At 23.3% G+C, this 23,249-nt stretch overlaps 6 protein-coding genes across 6 annotated transcripts; 2 read left to right on the top strand and 4 right to left on the bottom strand.

The window, feature by feature from the left end:
• Positions 1 to 838: 838 nt before the first annotated feature.
• On the bottom strand, positions 839 to 2,684 carry MKS88_005579 (PPPDE peptidase domain-containing protein; the record flags this gene model as incomplete). Its single annotated transcript, XM_067218855.1, has 3 exons — positions 839 to 1,935; positions 2,087 to 2,178; positions 2,632 to 2,684. 3 exons carry the CDS (start codon positions 2,682 to 2,684, stop codon positions 839 to 841), a joined length of 1,242 nt encoding a protein of 413 aa, XP_067070789.1.
• Positions 2,685 to 5,394: 2,710 nt separating this feature from the next.
• Positions 5,395 to 6,810, top strand: MKS88_005578 (uncharacterized protein; the record flags this gene model as incomplete). The annotated part of the gene is made up of 1 exon (XM_067218854.1): positions 5,395 to 6,810. One exon carries the CDS (start codon positions 5,395 to 5,397, stop codon positions 6,808 to 6,810), a length of 1,416 nt encoding a protein of 471 aa, XP_067070788.1.
• Positions 6,811 to 7,251: 441 nt separating this feature from the next.
• Positions 7,252 to 8,295, bottom strand: MKS88_005577 (anaphase-promoting complex subunit 10; the record flags this gene model as incomplete). Its single annotated transcript, XM_067218853.1, has 1 exon — positions 7,252 to 8,295. One exon carries the CDS (start codon positions 8,293 to 8,295, stop codon positions 7,252 to 7,254), a length of 1,044 nt encoding a protein of 347 aa, XP_067070787.1.
• A 2,187-nt stretch (positions 8,296 to 10,482) lies between these two features.
• On the bottom strand, positions 10,483 to 11,133 carry MKS88_005576 (uncharacterized protein; the record flags this gene model as incomplete). Its single annotated transcript, XM_067218851.1, has 1 exon — positions 10,483 to 11,133. One exon carries the CDS (start codon positions 11,131 to 11,133, stop codon positions 10,483 to 10,485), a length of 651 nt encoding a protein of 216 aa, XP_067070786.1.
• A 4,594-nt stretch (positions 11,134 to 15,727) lies between these two features.
• On the top strand, positions 15,728 to 18,574 carry MKS88_005575 (uncharacterized protein; the record flags this gene model as incomplete). Its single annotated transcript, XM_067218850.1, has 1 exon — positions 15,728 to 18,574. One exon carries the CDS (start codon positions 15,728 to 15,730, stop codon positions 18,572 to 18,574), a length of 2,847 nt encoding a protein of 948 aa, XP_067070785.1.
• A 524-nt stretch (positions 18,575 to 19,098) lies between these two features.
• On the bottom strand, positions 19,099 to 21,723 carry MKS88_005574 (GTP-binding protein EngA; the record flags this gene model as incomplete). The annotated part of the gene is made up of 1 exon (XM_067218849.1): positions 19,099 to 21,723. The coding sequence occupies one exon, from the start codon at positions 21,721 to 21,723 to the stop codon at positions 19,099 to 19,101; it is 2,625 nt and encodes an 874-aa protein (XP_067070784.1).
• Between the last annotated feature and the right edge of the window lie 1,526 nt (positions 21,724 to 23,249).

The following is a 23,249-nucleotide window of genomic DNA, read 5'->3' as shown; positions in this document are numbered from 1 at the left end:
TTGCTATTATATACTTGTATATTAATATGGTTCAGGATCGAATAAAACAAAAAACTAGTTTATTAATTTTATTATGTAATTTTTTTTTTCTCTTTTCTTCGCCTTTGTTTCTTTTGTAAAATTGTAATAAGAAATATTATTCAGTTAATAATTTTTCTTTATATATTAATTGAAACTAAGAAAAAAAAAAAAAAAAAGAATAAGCACAGTAATAATAATAATATAAAATGATTTATGGTTTTAATAAAAAGAATAATTTCCACTAGGAATATATTATTTGTTTTTTAATTTTGGGATATACAATATATGCATTCTACGCTCCTCTTGTTCTTTTTTTTTTTCTTTTAAATAAACTTGTGCAATATTAATGATTTTACATTTTTATTCAAACATATTTTTCATTATTAATTTTGCGTTTTATGCGTAAAAACAGGTTACAATTTTAGTATATGTATAAAAAAATGTACACATATACACACATACACAGTTATGCACGCATATATATATATATATGTATACGCGTAATAATTATTTAACAATTTTGAAAATTTTCGTAATAGTTCCTTTATATCTGTTTTCCCCTTTAAAAATGTATGATTTTTTCCTTATAATATTACACTGGCACTTTTGCTTATTTCCTATATTTTTTTCTTTCATAGAAAACCCTCTTTCACCATCCAACCGATTTTCGTTCCTTTCTTCTTTTTCGATTCAATGGATACAAAAAAGTTCTAATTTTCTTTGCCAAGTCGTTAGTTTTATTTTTTGTGCATTCGTCCGAAATTTAGTTTTTCCCTAATGATTTTTTTGAATAACCACGTACCGCTATATATGTTTCCTACAAAGGTGCTAAAGAGTTTATTCGTGCATTCAATAGGTCTGATATGTTTGACAAAAAGTCTTTTTCTATTTGTGGATCTGAAATGATCCTATCTTTTATAATATTAAAAAAATTGAGATTATTTTTTTCATTCGTAGTATCTATGTTATCGTTTATGAACATTTCTGATATAAAAATAAACACATCATTTGCGTTACTATTTTTTTTACTGGTATATGAAATGTATTCAGATACATCCTTAAAATTCAAGGCTTCCATTTTAAAAATGGAACTGTCTTCATTTTTTAAAAAAAAATTTTTATTTATAAATAAACCTAAATGTTCAGAAAAGGCATGTTTATTAATATTATTTTTATCAATAAAAATTGTTAAGGTTTCTAAATTATTTATTTCGTCATATTCAACAAAACCTTGTAAAAATCCAAGGGAATTTAACATTTTATTATATTCACAAATAGTTAATTCATTATTAAATAAATTATAATGTTTTTTGTATATATAACGATTTTTTAATATATTTGTATTTGTAATTAAGTTATCAAAAAATATTTTTAAAGTATTTAAAAATAATTTTTTTTCATTTAAATCATATTTATCATTCTTTAAATATTCTTCTAATAAATTTTCTATTTTATTTTCATTAAAGAAATTATCTAATGATACACTTGGTAGTTTTGAATATTCTTTTTTTTCATCATTTTCATTATTACTTATACTTTTATTATCTCCAATACCTCCTTTACTGTTTATTGTTGATTGAGCATCTAGACCTGGTGCAATGGACGTTTGATAAGACTGCATCATGTCTAAGATTAACTTCCCTTTGCTAGTAGACATAACTTCATAAGGTGTGTTCAAAATATACTCAGGAATATTTTTGCCAACTAAGAAATTACAAACTTCATTTGTAAAATTATTGCAATTCCAGCTAATTAAGTTGTACTTATCAACTGTAAAATTTTGTTGAATACCATTAAGATATTCGTGAAAATGTGATTGTTGTAATTCTGTTGTTCCCATGCTTATTACGTTCACGGGTTTTATGTCGTAATAAGACTCAAACTCATTTGGAGCAAGACATAATATTCCTCCACCTGTATGGGTGGAAAATTAATACGTACACATACATATATATGCATATGTATACACAAAGACGTATATACACGTGCATATATACACATATCTTCACGTTCATTTTAACCAAAATGTGGAGCATATATGTACTAAATTCAATGTCCTTTTTACCGTAAAAGTATTCCATATCATATACCAAAACAGCTGTATGCCATACTCCATCTATTTGTTTTCCTATTAAAAGGGGGGACCATGCTTTTACCCTTCATTATAAAAAATAATGGAAAATATAAAGTACATAATTTAATTATATATTTTTTCTGACTAATACAGAAAAAATAAATTTCAGTGATTTATGGAAATGTAAATGTTACTTTTTTAAATATAACAAAAACTACCTTTCATATCATTTGCAAATTTGTGCAGATAGACAAAACTGTTATATGCAATGCATATCTGCCCATATACATATACGTACGTACGTACAAAAATACTCACGTACATACATACACTAGCGCAAAACAAATATAGATCTGCTAAAATGTTATCTCTCATGAAGCTCATTGAAAAAGGTAAAACATAAATAATGATTCTCTCTTTAAAACTCCACGCAGTAATAAACCAGAATGAAGAATAAGCGGCTTGTAAATACATAAACGGTAAAATATGTTTATATACTTAAAAAATTTATATATCTTATTTTTATAGATTATTACATTCCTCTGGATAAATCATATATTTTTAACTTAACGCTAAATGTTGAAGCCATGATAATTTATCCTTTTAAGTATATAAATCCAATTTAAAATCTCTAATTTACACAATTTTTTTTTATTGTTTATTGTACAACTTTAGTAATTATTAATGCTTAAAAAAAAAATTTTTTTTTTTTCCTTTTTTACACTTTATTACGCTTACAAAATTTGTAAAATTCCAAAAAAGAAAAAAAAATATATATATTCTTTCAACTCTTTAAGCTTTTGCAGACACGCGTAACAACTATGTATGTATTACTGCTCATTTAATTATGGTATATCAATTCACATAAGTAAATGCACACATATATCACATTTAATTAATATATACAAATTAATATATACATTTAAAAAAAAAAAATAATACATACATATATATATATATAACTACTTTTCTGTTATATTGTTTGGGATGTACTCTTTTTTTGGTTTTACAATTCTGTAAGTTATGTCTAAGCAGCTTTGGTTAAAATTTGGTAAAAGTAATTTTACAGTCTTTTTTTTTCTTATAATATATATTTATTCATAAAAAATTTGGCACAACACATATATATATATATATATTATTATGAGGACGAATTTGTTTTCCTATGAAATGTATAAATATATATTATATTATTAAAATCAGAAAAAAAATACGGTAACAAAATAATAAAACGAAAAGGAGTACTAAAAACATGTACACGTCTCTATTAGAGTTAACTTTTTTTTTTTTTTCCTTTATAAAATAATATTCTACAGTGTTTTACAAACAAAAATTTTTTTTTTTTAATTCTAATGAAGTCTCATTATATTTTCTTTAACTAAAAGGATATATACATACGTATGTAATGCATGTTACATAAATAGATACATATATATGTTTATATGTATAAATATGTACGTTTGAAATAGTGTTTCTTTTTTTTACATTTTAGCACTATAAATTTAGTAACACTACAGAAATCGCCCAAATGGAATATTTTATTCGACAAAAAAAATTTTGTTACGTATTATACGATTTGTACAAATAAAAATTATGAAAAAAATAAGCATTTCAACTTGTTAATGCTTAAAAGTACAAATAAAACACTCACATGTATATATTCATACATACATACAAACATACATATACGCACAAACTTATACATACATGCCATATCATACTCACATTTGCACTACTGTAAAATCGTCACTCCATTTTTATTGTTAAAACTACTGATTATGAAAAGAATTTGGTGTGCACATTTTCAAGAACGTTGGTAATATGAAGTGAAAAGTTTGAGGAAAAAAAAAAAAAAAAACATATATATATATATATATACATACATATACATGTATGCATTATGTATATTTTATGCAAACATATTTATTGTTAAATATATTTTTTTTATATTCAAAGAATAGAACAAACTTATTTTTTGTTTACGTACGAATGTAAATTTTTGTAAGAACAGCATACATTTTGAAAAATTGTATATAAAGTTATATTAATAATCATTTGTAACATATATCAGTATTTATTTCATTATATATTTCAAAAGATGATAGTTGAAAATAACAATTACGAGATTAATGAGTCATATAATGTTATATATGAAGAAGTAAAATTAGAAGATTTTGAGTTTGATGAAACAAGTAAAACTTTTTTTTACCCATGCCCATGTGGTGATATTTTTGAAGTAACCTTAGAAAATGTTTTGAAAGGAGAAAATATTTTAAGATGTCCAAGTTGTTCATTAAGAATTAAAATAATATACAAATCGAAAGATTTGTTAAAATATGTATAAAATGTGAGAAGCAGTAATATTTTTGTTGTAACGTTATAATAATAATTCAAACAGGTAAAAAAACAAAAATAAAAAATACATACATACTTATAAATACATACATACTTATGTATGTATATGTATACATATACATATCTTTTATTTTTATATCAAAAAGGAAAGGCATATTTGTTAATTGATTAAAATGAATAGAGGGATATTATAAATGTATTCGCCCTACGTGCAGCCCATCTGTTCTTATGTAGATATATATTATTATAATTGTTGAGACGAACCAATATTTTTCGTTTTGTTTTTTGATAAAATGACCTGTGGTTTGGAAAAAAAAGAACATGTTGTTTATCTGTTCCATAAATATATATATGCATATACGTATTACTTCTCATCTTTTTTGTCATTTATAAAAATTATTAAAAGCAATTTTTTTTTATCATTTTAAGATCGTAACCATTTGTTATTTTCTTATTTTGTATTTTCATGAAAATGTACTATCTATTACGCAATGTATGAAGAACTGTTTACATTTTTTTTTTTTTTTTTGCTTTTAAAACATATAAATAACATCACATGACACAAACAAAATAAAATTAAATGTGAAGATATGAAATATTGAATAATATATATATATATATATATATATATATATATAAGCACATATACTGTGGGGAAAATCCGTGAGGTTATATAACAGACCCAAATGGCATTTGTATTTTCTGTGAAAATTTTTTATTGTAGTTACGTAAAATGGATGCTTCGTGAAAGACATAAAACATTGAAGTTATATGATTAATAGAAAATTATTTGATTTAAAATTAATCACTATGTAAATATGTGCAAAAGGTAATATAAAAAATATTGTTTTAAAAATTTGTCAAAAAGTCAGAAAAGTTGTATATACATTTTTCAAAATTATTTTTTTTCCAAATTCACCTTTTTTCAAAAGAATTAGAAAAAAATGTACAAGGACACTGAAAATAAGGGCGTTGAAAAGAAGCAGGAGGAACAAAATGAAAAGATTATAATAAGAATAAAAAGAAAAATTGATGATACAACCATTCCATCCATTTATGTGAAGAAGTCAAATAAAAAAGTATGCAATGGTTTATTCTACAAACACATTGATACTGTAATTCCAGAAATAGATGTTAATAAAAAAAATGTTGAATGCATTAATATATTTTTAAAACACGAACAGTTTAATTGTAGTAACAGTAGTAGTGATTTATCATTTTTAGAAAAAAAAAGAAAATTTCATTCTATGAGAGGTTGTGAAAAGGATTTAAGGGAAACTATAAATAATTTAAAAAAGTATAAAATAATAAATCAAAATATTCAATATGTCGATTTAGACAATAAAGAGAAAAAAGGAAAATATAAAATAATTGATATAGATTTATTGCATGAAAAAGATAATAATGATAACAATAATAATATAAATTCTATAAATGAATTCAATGAAGAACGAAACGAAGACGAAAAAGAAGAGAAACAACATAATAAAACGGACAAAGAAAATTACGAATATGATTTGTATATTATAGACGATCAAAGATTAAACATAAATGATCACATAGATTATTTATATGACATTAAAAACAGTAACATTGATACATCTGAAGTCATAGTGCTAGAAGACGTGTATGAAAACAATACAAACGAATATGAAACCAATTCTTTTTCATCTTCCAGCTCTGACAGAGATACGAAAAAAGAAATGTCGGATTACCCTGACGAAAGTTGGAGTAGTGCAAATGATCATAGTGCTTGTATTGGCGATGATGATATTATGAGCAGCTACAGTTATAATATAAATTCTAATAGTGATTACTATGATAACAATGAGAATGGTGAGTGCTACGAGGAAAATATGCGCAGAGACGGTTATATCGAGAATATATCAAGTGACTGTTATGACCAGAATTTACCAAGTGACTGTTACGACGAGAATATACCAAGTGACTGTTACGACGAGAGAATGCACAACAACCTTTGCGACTCAAATTTGTGTAATAAATTTAATCAACACAGTGAGGCTGATTCTTTGGGGGAAAACATACAAATTGTTGATAAAGTTAATAAGAAAGCGTTTGATAAAAATAAAGAAAATTATTTTATCAATTTTGAAAGTTATGTAAAGCAGAAAAATTCTTTGAATAATAATAAGAATAAATACAAAAATAATGAAAAAAAAAAAAGTGCGAAAAAAAAATATATGCGTAATCAGAAAATTAATTCTTTAATTTTTGAAGAAAAAATAAAAGATGAGTTGGAAAAACGTTTAAAAAAAAAAAATGAAGATTTATTAAATGCAACATTGTCAGATAAGTTAAAAATTCTTGAGCAAATGGAAAATGAATATTATGACAACTGATAAAAAAAGAGATCAACATTTTGTAAAATTTCACTTAATGAACAACTAGCAAAAAAATGTACACACGCATATATGTATATATATATATATATATATATATATATATATATATATATATATATCGTATAATTTTAAAAAATTTCTAAAGTGGCGAAATATTGGTAAATAATTACACATTGCAAATTTGAAGAATGAATTAATTTTTCAATTATTGTATTGTTTTATGAACTAAACATTTTGTTATTTTTTTAAAGTGTTACTGTTTTTGTTTTAATTTACCTACACGCATTATGGAGCATGTGGGATTTATTATATATGAAGTATTAATACATATTTTTCACAAAAAAGTGTTGATATTAGGTAGTTTTATATATATATATATATATGTGCACATACATATTTTATTACGTTTTGCATTTCCAACTATGCTATATTTTTTTTTTATGTAAGCATTTTATCATATTTATAAAAAGTATAATTTGGACTGAAGACTTTGATCTGCCTTATGCGCGTATCTTTCCCGTAATGTTGACTAGATAATATACAAATCTGTAAGCAATGACAGTATATAAAATCTGTCTTTTTTAAAACTTTTTGGTTAAAATTGTAAAGATATGAAAAAAAATGGAATTTTTTTAAATCAATTATAAACCAAAAAGGATCATTAAAGGGATATTTATTTACATCACAAAAGGTACTGCAAAGAAACTCAAGATGATTTTCATCACTTCCTACGTTTATCGTTATTTCATATGGTGTATAAGATTCATCTAATGAGTAATTAAAAAGTAAACAAATTTTAGAAATTTTAGTAAGCTTTATAAATTGTATTGTAATTGTATGTGGCCCTAGGCTAGATGATTGCCAGTACGTATTAGCATTGTTGTCTTTTAAATTTTTCATATCAGATTTATATTTGCTACTTGATAATTTCCAAATACCTAAACGTCCAACTTCAACATATTTTTTACCTACTTTTATTTTTGGCAAATTATTTTTAACCATTTTAATATTTTCACCCAAATCCTTAGCACAGACAATATCATTTTTAAGAGACATATTTAGCTCACATATTATGTTACTTAGAAAATTATTTTTCTTATTTTTTATCGCTGTATTTTCCATACTATCAGAAATATCATAATCTTCATCATTTTCATCATAGCTACAATTTTTTTTTACGTGGTCATAGCAAAAGTTGCTCTCTTTATCATTTGGAATTTGACCTTTACCTTTAACAAAGAAATCATACTTACTTCTTAAACGAACTCTATCATTTTCTTTACCCTGGACACTTGAGCGGACTTCATAATTTTCATCACCCTCGCTATTTGAACTGACTTCATAATTTTCATCACCCTCGCTATTTGAACTGACTTCATAATTTTCATCACCCTCGTTGTTATCCTTGCCTCCTCTTCTATTGTTATATTCATGACATTGTACGAAATGTCCTACGTAGTTAACCTCTTGACTCTTGCGCATATTTTAAATTATTGTCTTGGTATGTTTTATATTGTATAGAACCACACATGTTACAAAAGACTAATAAATACATATGTATATAAAAAAAGGTTAAAAAATTAAAACTTACCTAAACACTGCTTACGTGATATGATATAAAGCGATCTGAATGTTTGTAGTATACGTGTTTACGTTAAAAATATATGTATCATCAATATGTTAAAATGCGTAAAATTTCAAAGGAGACTAATGAATAGATAAGACATGCATGTAAGTGAGCACATCAGTGTTATACGCACGCACATCACGTATATGATGCTGCTCTTTTTTTTTTTTCTTCTTTTCTTCCTTTTTTTTAAAAAATTTCATCATCTAATCTTATAATAATGAGAATGCAACCTATAATACATGTTAATGTGTCGTTAAAAAAAAAAAAAAAAAGACATATTTTTTATCACTTAACTATTACATATATTTCGTATAAAGAATTAGGAATGGGAGCATAAATTCGATAATTGAAAAAATAAAAAAAAATGAAGCAAAATTAAATGAAATAATAAATAAATTAGACAAGTTATCTTTGTTTTTAAATTTACAAAAAATTAAAAATATGATAGAAGAACAACAAAAGAAAAAAAAGTTTATAGGCATTTGTCATCAAGAGAATACCATCATATGTGGTTAATTTCTCATTTTATACATTTAATTGTTACATGAAAAAAAAAAACCTGTAATGTTTTCCTTATTTCGCCAAATTATTTTAATTTATAAATTTTCTTAAATGATAACACATACATTTTTATACAATTCAAATAAGACACTTATTATTTATGCGCACATAAACAAACAAGTATATCATATATGACCCTTAGCATAAAACACACATTATTTACTCCTAATTTCCCCCCTTTCTTTTATTATTTTTTAAGGTTGTATTATTTATAAAAACACCAAATAAATTTTACAAGAAATATTCCTTATATATTTCTTGTATTTATGAATAACGTGCCTTTATTTAATCAAACTTGTTGAAGAGCTTATATTCTCAAGCATTTGTTGAGAAGTTTAACAGATGTACTCATTATGTATGTTATACGTTAGCACACTATGCAATGCTCTTCACATTATAAAATGCACATTTATATATATATATATATATTATATATATATATATAATATATATATGTTTTTTTTTTTTTTTTAATTACATGATTTTCTTTGCTAAGGTACGTATAGCATATCCCCATTTTCCAATATTTAAATGGGGATGTATAATTAAAAATAATATTTAATAATATATATTTAACTCAATCCAATATATCGAAATAATATATTATATAATATTATATAATATACATCATTCGTAGGTAAAGATATGTCTCTATACTAAAAATCGTAATTGTTTATTTGTGGGCACTATAAAAAAAATTATATATCCTATTTATATATATATAAATAGAATATATACATATAAATGTACATATATTCCCTTTAAGGTGAATATTTTGTTAAAAAAAAAAAAAAAAAGGATAAAAAAGGAAAGAAAATTTTATCCCTTAAAATATTTTATAATAAAAGCATTACACGTAATAAAACATTATATATATATATAATAATGTATTATTATATAATAAAAATGTTTTAACTATAAATTTCGTGAAAAATACTAATATAAAATAAAACATTATTTTAAAAAAAAAATTATTATTTTAAAAAAAATTCTATAAAATTTTTAAAATAAAAAAAACTCATTTTTATGTTATATATCCAACTCACAAACTACTATATTATTTGATACTCATTTTTATTTACTATAAAATTAAAAGGAAATAAACAAATCACTAAATATAAACACTTTAAAAAAATAAAATAATATTACATACATTTTCAAAACAAATTTAAGTATTCTGAAAGAAGCTTCAATGACTAAGTCTATATTTTACGATAAGAACGTAAAACTAAAATATAGAACATAGTCTTTTTTTCTCTCAAGATAATATAAGGAAGTACTACCGCGCTATTAAATCTGGATATATATTATATAAATATATATATAATATATATTACAAAAATTGTTATTTTACATTGACTCACTCGGCTCTCATTTCACTCATATTTTTTTATCATACAATGGTTAATGTCTTTCTATTTCTCATTCTAATACTCATTATTCTCATCTCTTTTTCTTTCTCTCTTTTTTTTTTTTTTTCAAAATATCCATGCTGAAAAACCTCTTATTCCATTAACAGTAGAGTTTAAGACACAATTTTTAGTATACTTGGAAGGACCATCTATGTTATTATTTTTATTTGCATCTTTATAATTCGAGCACACGGACTCATTTAGATATTTCAGACTTTCTTCCATTATATAATCTTTCTTTTTTTTTTCCCTTAATCTAAACCATTTTGTTTTTTTATTTTTCTTTTCAAAGCATGATTTATAATCATTTATACTTTTGTTTTTATAATAAAAAAATTTACTTCTTTTATCTTCATTATTCATATCCTCCAAGTCTGTAAGGGAGCAGAACGTTTGATCCCTTTCGTAATCATACTTATCTAATTTTTTTTTATCATATGGGTAATATATTTCTATTTTATTACTACTATGCTTATATAACTTCAATCTGTGACAAGTTCTCATTAAATTATTATCATTAAACTCCTCATTGTCATCATCAATTACTTCGTTTTTGATTAACGCTGTTTTAATATTTATTTTACTATCCCTATAATTATCGTTATTCTTATTCCTTCTTTTTGTGAATCTTGTAAAATTCAAGCAGCAGTTATATTTTCTTTTATTTTGAAAACTATATATTTTTTGATCATTAAAGTTATCTAATGTAACAGTCATTATATATGCCCTTGTTTATATATGTTATTTTTTGCATAATTTAAAAAAATATATATATGATATATAATATACCTATTTTATTCTTATATATATTAAAATAAGATAATTATAAGCACTAAACTATACAGTGTGTACTGTTTTATATAAAAAATACATATGTGTTTTATAGTATAAATATATTTATTTATACATATGCACACATACACTTTCTGCTTAAAGTAATATGAAAAAAAAAAAAAAAAAATGCGTAATAATGAAATAAAAAATCAAATGGGAATAACACATATAATATAACAGTATTATATTTTTTATCGAAGATAAATGTATGTTTTAAAAACACAGAGATATCATTTTCAACAGTATATATATATACTGTGGGAATAGCGTAGCGTTTTTAAAACATGCTATTTTGTAAAAAGTATATATGTATATGTAAAAAAAATATAAAAACATATAATAATATCAATAAATGTTTAGGGATTTATAATATTAATTGTGCAATCAATACTGTAACACAAAATATATATACATATATATATATATATGTACACATAATAAGGTATGCGAAAAGTATTTATAAAAAGCACAATTTTATAAAAAAGCTGTTAATAAATTATAAAAAATTATATATATATTTTATATATGATGCAAATACAATTTTGAAATGACAGAAAAAATTCATTACATATATATATATATATATTTATATATTTATAATTTGATTGTGCTTTTTTATATTTTTTTAAATAAGGAATTAAAAAGCTATTGTGCATTATATAAATAATAATACAATAGATGTGGAAGTGATGAATATGTGTTAACATTTATGTATTATTTATATATGTAAAATTTTTTTTGCAATGAATATAATGTTTTTTAACACTAGCTTTATATATACCCTGGTGAATCCAACAATATATATATATTATTTTATATATATTTTTGCGCTCAAATATATATAATAGTAAAAAAACATCTTTATATATGACTATTTTTATTTTAAACTAAATTTTCACTAGGTAATTTTTTACAATTATTTATATATAAATGAAATAAGTATATTATGTTTTAAATTGCATTCAATTTGCATTTTTAAAAAAACAATAAGAAAATACTGTTTTGCAAAATTTAAATTATTATATATATAATTATAAATAAATATAAAATTTAAAACATATTAATATAAAATTATATATATATATATATATATATAATAAATTTTTTAAAATGAACGGTTTTTCAATAGAAAAAAATTTTTTAATATTATATAAAAATATAGTATTACTATTTTATATATATATAATCCCATTATAATATTTTTTTTATTATAAAAAATAATTTTTTTTACAATATATACTAGCAAAATATCCTTTAAAATTAATAGTAATATACATATATATATATAATAATATATATAAATGTATGTATTTATTTTAATAATACAAGATGTTTTAGAACTTTTTATTATATTTACTCTACATGTTTATGTACTAAAAATGGTTTTTCTATAGAATTTTTATTAATATTACAGAAAAAAAAAAAAAATTACTACTGATACAAGGAACATGCAAATACATGCAATTTTTTTTTTTAAAAAGAAAAGTAAAAATGCTTTATAGTGATTATGGAACCCCCTAATAACCTCCTTGAAGTATTTTTCAATAGGTATTTCAAAAAAATTTTAATTAAAAAATATTAAAATAAATTCATATAAAATATAAAAAAAAAGTTAGTTATAAGAGGGTATTATACTCATTTTTTTTTTTATAGTAATTATTCTTTTTTTGCGAGTTTTTTTTGAATATATATTCTATATACCTATAAATTTAATCGTCGTATTAATATATATAGTATCAAATAATAGTATATAAAATAATAGTATTATGAAATAAATATATATAAGGATAATATGATATATTACATAATATTAAAATAAAAGGGAAATATGAAAACATATAGTAAGAAAATGTAGCAAAAAGAAAAAAAAAGTGGGAGATAGGTTAAAAGTATTAAAATAATAGCATATTGCTCTAGTTTAAAATTATAGTTTTATGTACTGTCGTTTTTTTTTATGCTTTAAAAAAAGTATACTAATAAAAACACTATGAGTTTTAATACTAAATAATGTGTTCATGTATGTATTACATATATATATATATATATATATATATATATATAGATAGATAGATGTGGAACGTATAATATATGACAAATGCGTTAAATATGAAACCTTTTTAAAGCGTTTGCTACAGAAATTATGCTTTTTTTTTTTATATTACAAAATGGGTTCATTGAAAACAGTGTGGTAATTGTAAAAATGTATTTTATAGGTCATTAAGTAAAATGGAATAAAATTTTCTATGTTTGAATGTTATGTGGTGTGTTGAAAAATATTAAATAGTTTATATATAAATGCAATATGTACAATATGTATATGTATATATTATATATATATATATATGCATATATATGAGTATGTTCCATTTGTACTTTATAATGTTTTATTAAAATTAAAATGTATGCATTGAAATCTTTTAGTAAACGTTCTTTCGGAATTTAGAGCTCTCCACTGTGTACTTAAGTTTTGAAAGTGGCCTTAGATTTTATTAATTATTTTACATATGTTAAAAAAACCTTTTTTTATTTCTTTTTTTGTATTATTCTTATTCTTTATTGATGTGAAATATTTGTTCCTTAATATATTTTATTTTATAAAGAAAGAGTTTTTTTTGGTTAATAAGGCACAATTTTTATTAAAAATAAACTCTTAAAAAATATTAAAAATTTGTAAAAATATATATATACTGGTGGCCTTAAATTCATTTTTTTACGTGTATTATTTGCATGTTTTTTTTTTATAACTTACAAAAATATTTTATTACATAACAATTACAACTAAATTGTTATCAGGAAACGTAATAATTAACAGATTATATATAGTAAATTTGTTTTCATATTTAAGAATAATTTATTTAATCCAACGCTAATATTTTTGTTATATTTGAAAAGAAGGAAGTTCTATAGAGTTCATTTTTGTTCTTCTGAACAGATTAAAAGACATTATAAGAAATGACGTTAAATTTTGCGAAAAAAAGGTGTTAATTTGGTATTAAATATGTACATATATAATTACATATAGTATTACATAAACATATATATTATTTTTGTTTTAATTAATGTCCATTAGAAAAAACTTGTTTATGGAATATAACCTTAAAATATACGTATATAGATCAATTTAATCATACAAACTAAAAAATATGGGGGAGGGGAAAAGCTGTACGACTATTTTTTATATAAAAAAATGGCTACTGTTTTTTAAAAAAAATCAAATAATAATTGATTTTTGTCAATTAAATGAGTACTTGCGTAAAAATATTTATCCCCCTGTATATATATGTGTTCTTATTTATGTACATTAAAAATGTAATAAGAAAACAATACCATGGCTGATTAGTATCCTTTGGTTACAAGCGTTCAATGCAACCGTTACCATTAAATAGTAGATACACTAATTCAATTATTTTTATTGTTCGTTTATCAATTTATTCCTTATTTTTACTTCTTTTTAATTCTTTTTTTTTTTTTTTCATATATTTCCAAAGGAAACATATCTTTAAGCTATAACATAAATTAACTTTTTTCCATTGTCTTTTTATATGTAAGGTTCGAAAGTATAAGGAGAAAATGCATAAATATATTTTGCTTATATTTTCAAAATTGTAAATTGACTCATTGAATGGGTATGCCATAAAAAGTTGGTAGAACTGTTTTCAAAAATTATAGGAGTATACAAAAAAAAATGTCTTTACTTTTTTGTATTTTATAGACATTTTTTTTTTTTTTTTTTTAAATCATATTTTACAAATTTTCCATGTTAAATTTGTTTTTACATAAAATACATCAAAACAGAGCAAAAAAAACAAAAAATCAAAAAAACAAAAAAACAAAAAAACAAAAAAACGAAAAAACAAAAACAAAAAAAATATCATAATATAGTATAATTTTATATGTACATACATCCAGTGACGAATAGAAATTACAAGTGTTATAAATTCTACTATTTTTATTGAAATAATGTGCAAAAAGTACAAAAAAAAAAAAATTATATATCATATTATACGTAAACAAATATTTGTGCACACATACTTTAAAAAAAAAAAAAAAAACATCAAAAAAATTGTACTATATAAATAGTATGTAGGTTAAAAATATACAACTTATGAAATTATTCTACAATATATTTTTTTCAATTTTTGAAAAATAAAATAAGAAGAAATATGCATATATTTGTTGAAAAATATGTAAATATATAAACAAAACAATTGTATAAAATTAATAAAAAATTTTGGGAAATTTTTTCATTTATTTCGATATCTTAATTTTCCGTCTTTTCTTTCTCTTTTTTTTTTTTATAATTTTTTATATTAATATTATTATAGTTATTTTATTTTATTTTATTTTTTTATAACATTTTTTCCTCATCGCATAATTTTCTATTTTTCTTCATTGGCTTGTCCCCATAACAAGACAGTTGTAAATAATTGGAAAGCGAATTCTCTTTAAATCACCAAGAACGAATGGAGAATGAAAAATGTTTAATTTTGAACAGAGAAACGGTATTGAAAAAAAAAATGAAAAGAAAATAAATTGTTTCGATTATTTGAACAAGAACAGTGAAAAGAACAATGAAGAAATAAATAAAATGTTAAAAAATTTGAAAAATGAGGAAAGAGAGTTACGATTTCCTCTATTAGACTTTTACTTTTTGAATAAACAATTTAAATATCATAATTTAAAAGAGAGTTTGGAGTTAAAAAATAATGTCAATGAATACATTAACCTTAGACTTCTTGCGAAAGAAGTATACCCAAAAGACTCATTTTTTAAAAGGGAACAAAAAAATAGGGAAAATGCAGTATACAAGAAATTGATATCAAAAGGTATATGGACTAATGCGAAGAAAGATAACAGTGGTATTAAAAACGACTGCAATACTAACAATGGAAACAGCAATAGCAACAGCAATAGCAACAGCAATAGCAACAGCAACAGCAACATCAACAGCAACATCAACATCAACTACAGCAAGAGGTATAGCAACCCAAGTGATTACTTCAATTTAACAAGGGAAAAAAAGCGGGAGAATGAGAAAAAAGAAAATATAGTATTACCTGATTATATTCCTAAAATATGGAAAAAAAATGATATCATTGGAACATTTAACCCTATATATAACGCAAGAGACAAAATTGTGAATGATAATTATAATGATTCCATTCCTACCATTGATATATTTTACAATTCCTCAAAATTGCTTACAATACAAACTATTTTCGAACCAATTAATAATTATATATATTTATTACGTCTTTTACCAAAATTTTGCTTGCCTTTATATGATTCAGGTATATTACAATATGCATGTGAAGATCCTATTTTAAACCCAAAATTAAGAGGACTTGAAATTTCTTATAGATTATTAGTGCATGATATTTTATTTTATGCTTTTTTTTCATACTTGTCTGATTTACCATTTTGGGCAAAACCACCAATAGAACTTCTACGAATATATAATTATGAAAGTCTTTATTCCTTTAATGACTATGAATCTGAACATACAGAAAGATTAGTTTTTCATAATATAAAAAATATCTTATACAACTTCTCGGACACATTGAATAAAATTGAACTACTTTATCCTAAAAATTATTACATCACTATATTTCCAAATATTTATTTTAAAAATATTATAGATTTTTTAAAAAGTGAAAATTTTAAGCTAAAAAAAATTGTAATCATTTTGAAGGGGAAAAATTATATTGATGAAAAAATGATCAATCATATTAAAAGTAATCTTGAGAATTATAGAGGAATGACAACTGAAAGTGTAAAAAAAGATATACCCCATAATTATTCTTCCATTAAGAATTTTAATCAAAACAGTAATGAGGGAGAAAGAAAAGACACTAAAAGCGTAATAGACGCTATAAAAAAATGCTATGAGTCTAATGAAAATTATTTACCTTCTATTAAATGTGAATATTCGCATTCTCATGAGGATTCTATGAAAATAAATGGAAAAAAAAAAAAGAAAAAAAAAAATATAATAGAAGAAACAGGTAATGAAAAAAAAGCTGACAAAGTAAAATCTAACGTTTTAGAGAAAAAAAATAATGAAAAAGTGAAAAATAGTAACAACAGCAAACGGAGTGAATCGTGCGTAGAATCAGAGAACAAAGACAATCATGTAGAGAAAAATGGTAAAGAATATAATAGATATTACACGAGTAATGAGGAAAACTCGTTAAATTATAAGGGGATATGTAACACACTATGCAGTATCCCCACTAATGATTTAAATACAGATCTAGTTAATGAGGAGAAGCAAAACGATTGCAGCAGTGTTAGTAGTAGTTGTTTTAAGAAATCTTATTTGGAAGATAAATACAATAACGATGAAACTTACAACAGTGATAATAATACAGAATTCTGTAAAATAAAAAACAAAGAAAATGATACTAGTGATAATTCCTTTAAATTAAAAGATTATGTAGACATATCAGATAAATATAACATTGACACTAAAGTGTACAATATGTATTATCAACAAAATGATAACTACAAGAAGGAAAATACATCTATTTTTGAAAGGAAAGAAAAAAAAAATTCAGAAAATAGTAATTGTAATAACTCTTCCCACTCATCATATAGTGAAGATGATGATACAGACGATGAAAATATTGATGGTTTCTTTAAGACAAAAAAGTTAAGAAGTACAGTATATGACCAAAACAATTTTTCCTTTTCAAAATTTATGAATAAAATTATAAATTATGAAAAAATAATTGACTACTTAAGTAATGACCCTCAACGTCAAGAAAAAGAAGATTCAAAAATTAAGTTTTATATTAAATTATTGCTATTTGAAAAATCGAACTCAACCTATGACATTAATGAAAATACGAATAACACAAATGAAGTGAGACGTCTATCTTTGGATACAGTTAATGAAGAAAACGATGCAGTAAACAATGAGGAAAGACAAGAGATTGATATAAGTCCAACACACCATGAAAATGAAAATAACATGGAGGATATTGAGGTAACAGAAAAGGATGAACTTTCCCTTGTTGAGGATGTCACTGGCATAATTCCTAGTATCAATAATGATATGAAAAGTGACCAATCCATACCCATCGAAAAAAACTGTGATATATGTTCAAATAAAGAAGAAGAAAATGTTTTTAATAGGGGTATATATAACAGTACACAAAATTCATCTGATTACATTGGTAATCTAATAAGGAATTTAAGGGAAACATATGGAACTACTAATTTCTTATCATTTCATAACGATGCGGAAGAGACACAGGAAAGCGAATTCAACCTGGTCGACGTGCCAGATGCCCAATCCAGGGTGACCTTTAACTTTAACTAGTGTATCGAGGTGCATATATATGTATATATATATATATATATATATATATATGTATGCACGATTACATATGCGCTTATAAATAGTTATTTATCTTTCCAATGTATTAAGTTTTACATCTTTTTTTTAATATTTTTCATTTCCCCTCTCTTCATTTTTGTGGTATTCTATTTTTTAATTTTTTTTTTTTTTTTGCCTTTTTTTTATGTGTAAAAGGTTTTGACAAGCATATGGGTACATTTTATTTATTTTTTCATCTTTTATTAATTACAAAAGAAAAGAAATACCCTTGTTTTATACTTTTTTAAAGAATGTTTATCGATTTATACATAAATATATAGAAATTTTGGATGTTCTACTTTTTTTAAAACTTTGTATTTATAAACAAACGTATTTTTTTTATTAGATGTAACTGCTAATTGTTTTTGTACGAGTACATACACATATACATATATATATACATATGTATATACATGTTATAATTTTGATCCTCTTTTTCTCACAAAAAATAGAAGCTATTTACAAGATCACCCTTTCTGTTTCTCAGACTGCATTTTTGTAAAATTTTTTTGAATAGCTTCGATATCTAAGTTGTACTTATCTGGATTCTTGATTTTCTTTATAAGATTTCTTTTTCTTTTTTGTTTGTAATAAATTTTAATTGGAGTACCTTTTAAATTGAACGTTTCTCGTATCCTATTTTCTAAATATTTTGTATAATTCACATACGCACTTTTTTCAGAATTACAAAAAAAAACAAAACCTGGTGGTTTAACATGTGTTTGAAAGGCATAGTAAATATTTAAGGTTTTATTCTTTACAGGAATGGGCGGTCTAAGTAACAGTGCTTCTTTTATAATAGCGTTCAAGCTATTTGTATTTACTCGCCTTGTATAATTTTTATAAGTTTCTTCTGCGTGTTCAAATATATTAGGTAATCTCTGTGATGTTTTTGCTGAGATAAACAAAATATCAGCAAAATCAATTGGCTTCAAAAGATTCAGCACATAATTTTTAGTATCGTTAAATATATCATTTTTGTTATATATAAGATCCCATTTATTACAACATATTATACAACTTTTATTTTCCTGTAATATCTTTCTTGCAATATTTATATCATGTGAACTAATCCCATTAAATGAATCAATAACAAGTACACACACATCACTTCTTTTAATTGCTTTTTCAGTTCTATTATATAATAGATATTCAAATCTTGTTCTTTCATTAAATGATATATGCTTCTTTTTTTTCTGTATTCCAGCTGTGTCAATAAGTCTATATATTCTATCACTATCTTTTATTTTTACTAACACATCAATTGAATCAACAGTTGTACCAGCTATAGGGGAAACTATAAAACGATTACAATTTAAAATTTTATTTAATATACTAGATTTTCCTGTATTGGGTTTTCCAATGAAGCTAATATTTATTGTGTTTTTTTCATTTAATTCTTCTTCCAATTCATTTATTTCCACTTTTTTAATATATTTTATGCATTCGTCTAAAATTTCGGATAGGCCATTTCCATGAATACCACTGCATGCAAATGGGGTATCGAATCCTAGCTCCCAAAAATCCTGAGCTTTAAATTGACCATCTTTATACGATTCACATTTATTAACACACACAATAACTTTTAGCAGAGTATTAGTCTTATATTTATTATGAGCCTTATGTTCATCATTCAGTTTGTGTGCACTTTTATCATGATAATTTTTCTCGTCCGTTTCGTTACTATTTTTATTTGATATATTCTCATGAATGGAGTTATTTAATGGGATATTAATTAACGTATCATTCGTAGACTCATTTTTAAATAATACATCATGGGAACTAGTATTTTGGTTTCCCATTTTTTCTAACGTATTATAATCTATCTTTTTTACTGGACTTGTTTTTATCTCTTCATTTACTACGAATTGTTCATTAGATAATGAACAATTAATCTCTTCATTTTGTGTTATATTAGACACTTCTTTTTTATATTTATTTTTAAGATACTTCCTCAGAAATCTACAAATTTCATGATCTACTGGATGCACCCCATGTAACCCATCAACAACTAGTAGAACAACGGAAGACTCTTCTAGTGCTAACATAATTTGATTTCTGATTTCTTTTGTAAATTTATCATCTTCAAAAAGAAGACCACCTGTATCCACCAATTCAAATTTGTATCCATCCCATTCCACTTCCCCATAAAATTTATCTCTTGTACTACTTTCACTTAATACAATACTACCGTCTTGAAATTTTCTAGTTAATCTATTAAATATGGTAGATTTTCCAACATTTGGTCTCCCTATAATTGATATTAAAGGTAAATTTCTTATTATCTTTAAATCCATATCGATTTTCTTTTTTTTTTCTGTTTTTCTCATACCTTGGTTTTTGCATTCATAGCTATTTTCCCCCTCCTCTCCCTCTTTCCCTGCCTCTTGCTCCATTTTACCATCAATTTGACTACTTTCCTTGTAATAATCGACATCTTCCTTACTGTTACCCTTACTTCCTTCAACAGTTACATGGTTAATATCATCTTTTTCGGACTTATACACATTACTACCTCGGTCATGCTCGTATATGGATCTATTCTGTCCATTATTTTTGTCCTTCAAATCACCATTACAATGGGCGTTCAAAGTTGTATAATTCACTTTATGGGAACTTTCCTTTCCTTGCTCCTTCCCGAGGATATTATTTTTTTTTATGGAGTTATCTTGTTCATAAATAATTAGTCCACTATTTTTATTATCACCACATCGTTCGTTTTTCTCTTTTTCGTCGTTGCTGTTTCCGCTGCTGTTATATCCCTTCTCAGCACGTACTTCATCTGACTGGTCTTCTTTTAATATATTAACTACTTTTACACTCTCTCCATTTTCGATATTACTTTTTTCTTTTAAATTTTCATTGTTTACAAATATTTTAAAAGGATATACTTTTTTCTTAAGCTTGTTATGTTCATGTAAAAAAGGATTATAACATGAATAAATGAGTGAAGAAATTTTGTTTTTTTGGCTGTACGAAAAAAAATTGTTTTCAATTTGGACACGAAAGTTTTTAATAATGTAACTATTGGAAAGGGATAAAAAAAAACAAAGAAAGGAAATTACTACATGAAGTGGGAATTTATAGTTCATAATAAAAATTTTTTATTATGAAGCTACATTGTGTTTATTTTTTGAGTGAATCATTATGCTTGTATAACACTGCATATATATATGTTTATACATATATAATTTTACTTATATGTTATGGTACATGTAAAATACTTCTAATATATCAAAATAAACATAACACAAAATTATTTCAACATGGAAGATATAATCCACTTAAGGGAAAAACTTTACATAGTAAAATAAGCAGTCAAATATGTAATAGATCAGATAAAAATATTTTTAGAAACTTTTTTTTTTTTTTTTTTTTTTTTTATGTGTGCATATTAAGTGGACACTTAAATGAATAACATGGGAATAACGAAAAAAAGGCAAGGAAAACAAAATTGAATAATAATATAGTAACATAAATAACATTTAAAATAGAGTGCAAAATACTATTCTATAAAAATACATGTTTACATGTTCTTTTTAAGCTTTTAACTATTTGTGTACATATTTAAATTTTAGCAAAAAGAAGAAAAAAACAAAATAAAAAAATACCATAAATGGTACAATTTAAAAATTGTTATAGTGATGTATGAGCAGATAAAGAAAAATAGCAGTAGCAACTTTTTTAAGGTTCGTAAATGTCGTTATACATTTAAAAAAAAACAAAAAAACAAACATAATGTAGAAAAGTGCGAAAAAATAATATTCAAAAGGTGATAATTTTTTCTATTTTTTAAATTTAAAAAAAAAATTGGTTTTAGCAAGTTCATTTTGAAAGTATATTTAGCAAGTTTACCCATTCAGCGGCAAAACCAATATTTTAATTTTTTTTTTTTTTTTTTATTTAAACATAACATATTCATAGATTTTTGGTTTCACTGTAGGTGCTCTTTTTAAATATAAAAAATCATATCTGAAATAAATTGATAAGCTGTGAAAATGTAAAATACGTGTAAAAGCTAAAGAAAAAGTGAACATTTAAGGACATAAAATTATACTTAAAAGTGGGGAAAATAAAAAATGTGCTTTAATTAATGTTAATGGTATGTGTTATATATATTAAATAAGAAACATAAATATAGGTGCCCATATACACATGCATCATAATATAGGTGTATATAAATAAATGTACAGTACATACGCTTATGTACCTATGTAAATGTTCCATTACAAAAGTCATTTTAATAAAACGTGTGAATAAACTATAATTATTGGGATTGTTATTTTAAATATTTTTGCAATTTTTATTTTATACATGGGGATATATGCTCTTTATATGTTCTTTCCAAATTGGTTTTAATAATTTTCGACAGTTCATTTTACTTTTTTCACTATTATATTTCAACGATATGATCTTTTTTTTTTTTTTTTTTTATTGTGTGTTGTAATAATGCATTCCATTTGAGTGTGTATAGGTATAGCACAACTCCGTTCACAATTCTACCTCTATAACTATTTTTTCACATGAAAAAAAATATTTTTAAAATAGTCTAATCGAAATATGACATATATATACATATATATATATGAAAATATATATACATACATACGTGTATGTA

This window comes from Plasmodium brasilianum, chromosome 14 (assembly GCF_023973825.1).
Source record: "Plasmodium brasilianum strain Bolivian I chromosome 14, whole genome shotgun sequence".
Classification (NCBI taxonomy): domain Eukaryota; phylum Apicomplexa; class Aconoidasida; order Haemosporida; family Plasmodiidae; genus Plasmodium; species Plasmodium brasilianum.
This window is presented reverse-complemented; position numbering and strand designations above follow the sequence as displayed.